This window comes from Octopus bimaculoides, chromosome 11 (genome assembly GCF_001194135.2).
Source record: "Octopus bimaculoides isolate UCB-OBI-ISO-001 chromosome 11, ASM119413v2, whole genome shotgun sequence".
Classification (NCBI taxonomy): domain Eukaryota; kingdom Metazoa; phylum Mollusca; class Cephalopoda; order Octopoda; family Octopodidae; genus Octopus; species Octopus bimaculoides.
This window is the reverse complement of record NC_068991.1, coordinates 41,027,251-41,036,893: the sequence shown is the minus strand read 5'-3', so window position 1 is coordinate 41,036,893 and position 9,643 is coordinate 41,027,251. Positions and strand designations below refer to the sequence as shown.

General features: G+C 32.7%; 1 protein-coding gene across 1 annotated transcript; it reads right to left on the bottom strand.

Moving 5' to 3' along the window:
• Window positions 1-537: 537 nt before the first annotated feature.
• Window positions 538-9,232, bottom strand: LOC106870566 (protein kish-B). The gene is made up of 3 exons (XM_014916695.2): window positions 9,120-9,232; window positions 4,270-4,401; window positions 538-1,776 (listed from the first exon to the last, which is right to left on the bottom strand). Exons 1-3 carry the CDS (start codon window positions 9,127-9,129, stop codon window positions 1,694-1,696), a joined length of 225 nt encoding a protein of 74 aa, XP_014772181.1. The 5' UTR covers window positions 9,130-9,232; the 3' UTR covers window positions 538-1,693.
• Window positions 9,233-9,643: the final 411 nt, after the last annotated feature.

Sequence of the window (9,643 nt, the reverse complement as noted above, 5' to 3'; positions counted from 1 at the left end):
TCTGCCATAAAAAAATAATGCCTTGAAGCTCAGTTTGATCATGTGCAGGTCAGTAAAATAAAAATACCTTACTTGAAAAATGGATAAGAGTATTTGACTGTATCCAACATGGAAAGAGTGGATTCAAATAAAACGATGATACTTTAAGAGTTACATTTATTATTATTTTGCTGCCACTAGAATGTAATAAAGCATTCATATTTAACCTTTTAGCATTAAAACTGGATATATCCAGCCCAAATATCCTACTTGGCCAGATCCAGTCCCTCACACATACCCTACAATGTCATTCTAAAAATAAACTACTTTTTCAAAATTTTGAAGCTACAAAATGCTACATGGTTAATTTTCTAAAATGTGGATAAATAAGCATTACATTTGATAAATTAATCTGAATGCTAAAGGGTTAAGGTATATTCATAATGAAGAAAACTAAAGTTTAAAACAAAATACAAGAGCTAAAATTTACAAACTCAAACATTTCAGATTGTTAATAATCCAGAGAAATAGCAAATGATAAAATACACATACACACTGTTTAAATAGCACATATATAATTAAGAATTTATTGAGTCTTTTAAGTTTATTTTTATTTACTCCATAGATATGTAATTTTCAAAATAAAGGACAAAAAAAATATATGTACAGTTACCATTCATTGGTCAGTAATATAGATTTTTTTTTTTAAGCCAGACATTTTCAATATTGGAAAATGGACCCTCAGATATAGAACAATGTGAGATTCTTATGCAGTGCAGATTACACCACTGATATAAAACCTACACATCAAAAATAGTCATAGCCAATCGTTTCATCAGTTTTCTCTGCTGCAGCAACTACTTTTAAATGCCAGAATACAGCTGTTAGACATAATTGTTAATTATCTGCTAACAACAATTACCATATACAATCTATTTGAAATGTAATGTTAAAGGTTAGTTTTCAAATATTCTCCCATATTATTACAATATTTAAGGTGGAAACAGGTGATATATATAGCATGTTTTATAAATTCTATGGCCGATAAGGCAAAAGGCTTGTATGTTACTGCAGCCACATAAACTAGGTACTTGACCCATCAACTGGTTCCATTCCAAATCCACAGCTGAGTGGTTAGTATTCACAATAGCCAAATATCACTTTACATTTTTTGGCAAAGAAAATGGCTATATAAATATATATATATATATATATATATATAAATATACATATATATATATATCAATTTATACTGTTTTACATCAATATTTTTATATTCACAAAGGTAGGGTGGTAAAACATAAATAGAAACAGAACCTTTATTTTATCAGTCAAGCAAACTGGATCAACATAATTGTTATTGTAAGATGTGATCATACAATCAAGAGTCAAACAGCCATTGTACCTTACATATGTGTGTGCATGTATATAACAAGTGAGGATAAATATTCAACTGTAACCCCATCTAAAATTTCTATAACAAGTGAGTTTTGAAAGGATCCCATCCTTTAACTATCACAGATTTTGGATTGTTGATTTGTGTCTTAGTTAATATTCCAAAGAGGCTGTAATCTGTTTTTGCATGATTTATGAAACTTCTGTACAATCTGCTGACAGTAATTCTGGTTTGGATTGTATACATTCCATTTCATAAAATGAATTAAATAGAAATATTTTCCGTTTGTGTGCATGTGTGTGTGTGTATCTGCATCTGTTACTTCAAAAGTAGAATGTATATACCCATCATTACACAACTCAGTGCAACAGGTATATGAAGCCGTATGCCAATCACTGATGCTGCAAGTAAAAAAAAAAAACAAATGTTAGAGACGTATTGTAATTAAATGGCAATCTGTGTTATGTTTATATTTAGTGTTTGAGAATCAAATTTTTATGTTAGTAGATGGGGATAACATTTTACAAATTTGGACAGTTGCGTGTTGTGTTTTTACATGTCAATGACCTTTCTGCAGCTAATTATTTGTGAAATCAAAGACCAACAAAGTTATGTACCTTGTCTAGGGGTACAAATCATTACAGTAACAATATCGTTTGAAGCTTCAATCATAAGATTTACACAATAAGGTATTAAAATAGCTTGCTCATGGGCAATTCAAATAAGCTGCAAGTATTTTGTTTTGTTTCTTGGAAGAACACATTCCACCAAACTGCAAAGTAATGTTCAGCCTCAGACTAGAATTTCATTGTCTTGGTTCTCTTATCATTGGACACAAACATTGATATTGATTACAGGCAATCTTTCATGGCTGGTGTGCAGCAATGCATCATGTATAGGAGGATACCTGTACATGCTGAGTTTAACAACTGTTTCACACAGGTTTTCCTTGGTCACAAGTGACTCTAATAATGATCAAACTTTCATGCTTACAACCATATTTTTTTTTTGCATAATATATTACACTTAAAATATAGTTGTTGAGTGTTTAAGATTCTGGACTATACAGTTCACAACCTGCCTCTGGTACTGGCTGATCTACTAGAAACCTCAAAATATTTATTAGAGTTCACCTAACATAAAAGAGATATCCATTTCTACTTGCTTCAACAATTCATGCAAGTATCTGCATTTGTAGAACAGTGCAATGTATCTTTTCATGGAAAAATTAGTAAAAGAGTGTCATTCAGAAGTGGGTCAGTATTCGCTATTTAAAACAGAATAACAAAAACATGATTCAAATTAAAATACCAAGTATAAAAGTTTAGGTAATGTTATATGCTAAATTTTTGAAGTAAAATTATATCAATTGAGTGGGCAGTACTTCAATAAATTAAAGATACAGTAACTGTACTGCTTATTGTATATTGGAACTAAAAACATTATTCTGCTTGTTTCATCCAGCTTAGATCAGAAGTCCTCAACCCTGAAGATCATAACCCTACTTTATTGCATTTGTATGTGTTAGTGTATCGTGAGAGGTATTACTTTATTCATCTTTCATTAACCATTTCATCACTGTATTTATTTTGAGATGCTCTGTGTTTCTTTCAATTACTTTAAATATAACAAAGAATTTAGTAAAATAACTTAGTTATCATTAAGCTAGTGTTAGGAACATAAATTGTGACTAAGGTTTGGTAGAAGCTTTTAATTCAAAACTTATGAAAACAAGACATTTGTACGCAGAGCCAGAGCCGGTTTCAGCCAACAAAAGATACTCTAGTTTAAGATTCAAGTGTGTTTATTGATTAAAATAAAATAAAAATAATGTTTTAATTTTATTTGATAATTGATTGGAAATAAAGTATTTTGATGTGAGACCACCATAGCTTTTGAGAAACTGAAAGATGTGGTTTTAAAGAAAATATTGGGAGACAGTAGTTCAGATAAAAAATAGTAACTATTGCCTTGTGAGAGTTGTTGACTGGTTAACAGTAGAAAGGAAATCCAGCTGTACAAAGTACATTTGTTTTAACAATTCATGTTCAAATTTTCAAAAGAGGGGAGGAGTGAATCTTAATTTCTTATATTACAAAGGGTAAATTATTAGTAAACTTGTTTGTTTTAGGCACCTAATAGTAACTTAGTAAAACTAACAAATAGAAGCATCATTCCATATTTATGTCACCTTGTACTAAGTGTACCACTGCAAAATGAGCCTCAGCTGAGTTGATAGGATGCCAGTATATTATCTCAAGAGTTGGCAGTTCATCTCCTGTATCAAACAAAGATGATTTAAGGATGCAATTCACCTATTTTTAAATATTTACCATAAGATAAGTAGTTATTGCACACTTCTGTATACAATAGAATGTAGTATTTCTAATGTAGGTATCTCTTCATTAAAATGGCCAACCTATGTCTAAGCTGCCTCACTGTAGTATCTATGCAAGTTATTATAAAAGTCAATTTGCAAAATATCTAGTGACACTGAAATTCTGTACGAAATAGTTTAGAAATCAGGTCTTAGTTTCTTAATATATTTTACAGAGTACAACATTCAAATACAATGTACCTAGTTTTGCTGATCTAGCCCCAAAATGTTAAAATATTCTAAATTTCAAAGAAATAAATAGGCCTTGCTTTAAGTCACAGCTCATCAATAGATATTTTCATGATGACCTCTGTTTAGCTGGGTGTTCATCTCAGGTCTCGTTAATTTAATTAATTATACCAGTGTGCCATTGACACTTATTTCATCTAGTCTAAAGTAAAACTCAGAATCATAAAGATACATATGCTTTAATGCTGAAAGATCATGTATTTTTTAGTGAAGTCATTAACTATAATAGGACAATCATGCTTGGAACAAATATAACATTTTCACCAACCTTTATAGAAGATTCCAAAAACACCCTTCTTCTCTGAGAGAAACCAATTCTTTAGACGAGGGACTCGGCTCATATAAGCACAAGTACAAATGACCAAAAGTCCAAACACCAGCAGACCATCAAATGAGTAAACTGAAAAACAGTGAAAATAAAAAAAAATCATTCTATAATTCCATTTCATGCAAGACTCGTGGATTGCATTGATGATTCATTTAATAATAATAAAACTAATAATTCTTTCTACTCTAGGCACAAGGCTTGAAATTTGTGGGGAAAGCGGGTTGTTGATTACATTAACCCCATTGACCTCAGTGGAATGTAATGAATGAAATGCCACTAAACATTTTGCCCAGCATGCTAATGATTCTGCCATTCCTCCACCTTAATAATAATAATGATGGCTTCAAATTTTGGCACAAGGCCATCAATTTTGGGGTGGGGGTAAGTTGATTACATCAACCCCAGTGCTCAACTGGTACTTATTTTATCGACTCCAAAAGAATGAAAGGCAAAGTCAACCACAGCAGAATTTGAAATCAGAATGTAAGGACAGATGAAATGCTAAGCATTTTACACAGGTCCATCCTGAAAAAATAAAGTACCAGTCAAGTTGATATAATCAACTATTCTCCTCTCCCAAATTTCAGGCATTTTGCCTATTTTTAGAAATGGTCTTACAAAATCTTTAGAGTATCATCCAAAATGCATTGCAGTATTTCTTCTGCATTGAAATTGCGCCAAAGGCAACTTTGTCTTTCATCCTTCCAGAATTGAGTACTAGGATTGATGTAATTGACTAACCTCATTCCCTAAAAATTGTCAGCCTGTGTTGAAATTAGAAATCATTATTTTAGGTTGGTAGTTTGACAGAATCATTAGAGTGTCTAGGCAGTATTTATTCCAACTTTTTTTAGGTTCTGAGTTCAAAACTCACCAAGATCAACTTTGCCTTTCATCCAGGTGAAATAAAATAGCAGCCAACTATTGGGTGGGGTCAATGACATCAACTAATTTCCTCACCTCAAAATTGTTGCTTAAATAAGAAACCATTATTATTATTATTATTGTAAAGATGTGAGCTGGCAGAATCATTAACACACCATGCAAAATGCTTGGCAGTATTTCTGTGTTCAAATGCTGCCAAGGTCAACTTCGCCTTTTATTCTTCCAGTGTCAATGAAATAAATCTCAGTTGAGCACTGGGATCAATATAATCAATTAGCCTCCTTCCCCCGAATTTCAGTCCTTGTGCTTTAGTAGAAAAGATTATTATTATTATTATTGCAATAACTTTGCTGAGGTAACCATCAATGATAATAATTGTTGTAAATCATATTTGATATAATAAGCATCATGGCTGTGTGGTTGAGAACTTCACTTTTCAACCAAGTGGTTCCAAATTCAATCTCACTGCACAGCATTTTGAGCATTGAATCAAAATAGTGTCTGTCCTATTAGCGAAATTTGGTAGATGGAAATGCTGTAGAAGCATGCTAGATGGATTACATCTATTTTGGGATGGTACATTTAATTTGTCATCTAGTTTAACACTTCCACCTGGTTCTTGGATGTCTTTAGCAAAGTACAATCTGTTCCAAGTATTCAAACCAATTTCCCAGTCTGAAGATAACTTATTCCCTTCCAACTATCAGCCTTCAGAGATCCTGATAAAGGTCATAGGTTCTACTATTCTTCCTCTAATTTATACTTTTTTAAAAAAATGTTGGTATGAGTTTGAAATATAACATCACTTCATGGTTAAAAAAAAAAATTTGTATGGTTTTTATTAGGAAAAAAAAAGCATTGCCCATGTCTTTTGCAGACTTGCTAACAAATGAAGAGGTTGATATGGTTTCAATCTTGCTCTTTCATCTGCAAGACTCAATACTAATAGTCATCTAGTATGTCATAGTCATTGAGGGTTGTTAACATCTTATATTTGCAAGATTTGGGGCTGAAAGTCTGCAGTGGTGCTACACTGCAGCAGGTGCAACTCCTTTTTAGCTGAGTGAATTGGATTAACATGAAATGAAGTTTCTTGTCTAAGAACAGTTCATCAACTGGTCTGGAAATCAAACTCATGACTTTAAAAACATGGGACCAACAGCCTAATCATTAAGCTATGCAACTTCAAATGCTCACTATGAAGATCTGAGCTAATCACTTGCTCCCTAGTTTTCCTTACTTATGGGTTCAATATGAGTATTTGAATGCATAATGTTAATTTTCAATAAATGTCAACATGAGTTGTTTACTTTTAGGTCCTGTCTAAATAGATTCCACCACTAATCCATAACACTTCTAGTATGTACAGTTACTTAGCATTATGTATCCGAACCTAAGAAGCCATATCTCCTGCATATATCACCAATGTTTCCTGATACTTAGCTACTTTACAATTATCTGCATGAGCTAACATGGGCGCTCGACTTGCTAGAAATAGAAGCTAAATCTCTGCCATATACACCCTACTGTCTTGAAAAGGGATAAACACGTTGGATAATATAGTCTAAAATATGTAATGTCCACAAAAATTACAGATGGTCAAATCCGGAATGTTATTGAACACAGGTCTACTTAGACGGGACCTAAAAATAAACAGCTCGTGTTGACATTTATCGAAAATTGACATTATCCGTTCAAATGGTCATATTGAATCCGTTCGTTACAGACACTATTCATGTTTCAGTAATACACTTCTTACACTAAATATATAGCATGGTTTGATCGTTTGATTTTTCTTTTATTTTCAGTTGTAAAAACAGAATAATATTTAATGACCAACCCGCAAAAATCGGCCAATATAAAGATCCGCACCGGTTAACGAAAAAAAGAACACAAAAAAACCCAGCCTGCTGGGTGTTAACAACTGTGTAGGAAAGGAGTATGGAAAAAAATTGCGCAAACGAACCTGGGGGTAGGTGGGGAGAGGACTTTCGGAAAATTCACAAGATTTGATTTTCCCCTCATAACTTTCAGGAAAATGGATACATATTGGGGGGAAAAAAACCCAACACCCTCCCCTCCCAATTCTACGGCCTTGGCCTTCAAGCAGGCTATCCATATGCTAGAAATAACAGCTAAATCTCAAATGAGCAAGACCATTTTCAGTTCCACAAACACATGTTTTGCACTGGTCAAATGATTCTCTTTAATTTCAATTTGTCACAGTATTTCTTTGTTATTTTTACTTTTCTTTTTTCAAAAGAGCTTGCTGTTATTTCTGCACTCATATTTTTTGTAACTTTCAAAACAAAACAAAAAAAGAAAAAAAAAAGAAAAGAAAAAGGAAAAAAGAACACTTTAATTTCACATGAATTACTTTGTCATATTACTGCGGGAAATTACTCTGAAAGAAATCCTTGCAGAAAGGAGAGTAGATTGATTACATATTTCTTTCATTATGTTATCGCAGTTTTGTGAGATTTGGCTGTCATTTCTAGCATGTGAATAGCTTACTTGAAGGTCAAGGCCGTAGAATTGGGAGGGGGTTGGGGTATTTGAAAAGAAATGTTTGAAAAATTGAAATTTTACAAACAATATTTTTTCAGAATCGGATTTTCTATAGCCGAAAACGTGGGATTCCGTAAAAAAAAAAATCAATATATATCCATTTTCCTGAAAGTTATAAGGGAAAAATTGGATCTTGTAAATTTTCCGAAAGTCCTCTCCCGATTCCCAGGTTCGTTTGCGCAATTTTTTTCATATTCGTTTTCTACAGTTGTTAACACTCAGCATGCTGGTTTTGATTTTGTTCTCGTTAACGGGTGAGGATCTTTATATTGACCCAAAAATCTAACTTCACGAATTAATCCAACACATAAAAAAAGTCTAAAACAAAAGGAGAATTCTTCGAAAGCTGATTCAATTTATTTATAATATAAAATTTAGCCTTAAATTATATAATAACTTTGCTATTGTTGTTCAGACTCAGGTCAGCCATACTCGAGAAGACCCAAGATCAAAGATATTCGCACCTTTACTGTCTTGTGCTTTATTTTAACATGGTGTATTTAGGAGTACATTATCCAATGTGTATTTCTTATTTTTAACATGCAGGGTATGATTTTAAGATCAAGCGCGTAAGTACAGGGGTGCAGAACCTGTAGCAGAGCTAACCTCTTGCCCGCAAGTGAAATTTTGCCCACATTCAAATCTGAAGCCGCCCACTGAGGAAACGTTTAATTTACAAAACTCAAACAATAACTTCACATGAGTTGCATATTTATAAACTTGTACAATTTAAGCACCCGTAATTTTTCTTAACAGAGACACGCACCAAAAAGTTTTTATGCACTTGTAATTCACATAGATATTAAAAATTTCCTTACTCTCAAAGAGCTGTAGTTGGTTCGATTAATTCGTTAGCTATGGCCAAAGGTATGTAACTCTAAATATTGACAATCTATCGACACTCCACCAATATGAACACTGACATATATATACACACACATATATATATATATATAAACACCTATAGATGTTGACAACTTCCATTAAACATACTGACAAGCATTTATGATTACACTTACACTAGTTCCTACACTTTCAACGTTTAAGCATTATTACATACACTGATATGTTTACATAGGTGCCTATAAACTCACACTAAAACCGATTCCAAATGTCATTTCAGTGGACTGTATTATGAAGAAATTAAGAACAAGGAAATTAGCTTAAAAAACAACAACAAAAACAAAAGGAAAACTTCAGGTTCTACAAACGTTACAATCGTCCTACTAATGCAGACCTATAACCAGAAATTATCGACTGCGATAAACTGTTATATAATAGGAAGTTGTTTGGATAACGAAAAAGAAAAAGGTGAATATACTTCTTACTAAACATACCGTTTGTCATAATGGAAAAGAAGTATTTTCTCGACTTGAAAGAAATATCAAAACACTGACAGCGTGTCAATATCAGGTGAAATGACAAGTGCGCATGACAAGTTTTCTAGAATTACCTCCCCTGATTCAATGAGTTGCTTAGGGATTTATAAAAATGTTCAGATGTTACACGCCAAAGGTTGAAACAGAAATATATAAGATACAAAGGATATTGCAGTATTTTGAACCGGACTTGATTTTGAATTTAAATCCCACCAGAGTCAACTTTATTTTTCATCTACTCAAAATGATAAAAAACTAGTTTTTAACCCCAGGTCAACTCTGAACCAGCAGACTTAACTCTTTTCAATTTTGATACAAGACCAGCAATTTTGAGGCGAGAGGAAGTCAATTACATCTATTCCAGGGCTCAAAATTTTATCGACCTCGAAGATATGGAAGGTGAAATTGACCTTGGTGGGACTAGAACTTAGCTCATCAAAAGCCAGAAGAAATAGCGCAATGTATTTTCTTCTGACGCTTTA

Coding starts and splice junctions, on each gene's coding strand:
- LOC106870566 (XM_014916695.2), bottom strand. Junction 1,777..4,269: donor TTTTGGAATCTTCTATAAAG/GTTGGTGAAAAT, acceptor TTTTACTTGCAG/CATCAGTGATTGGCATACGG.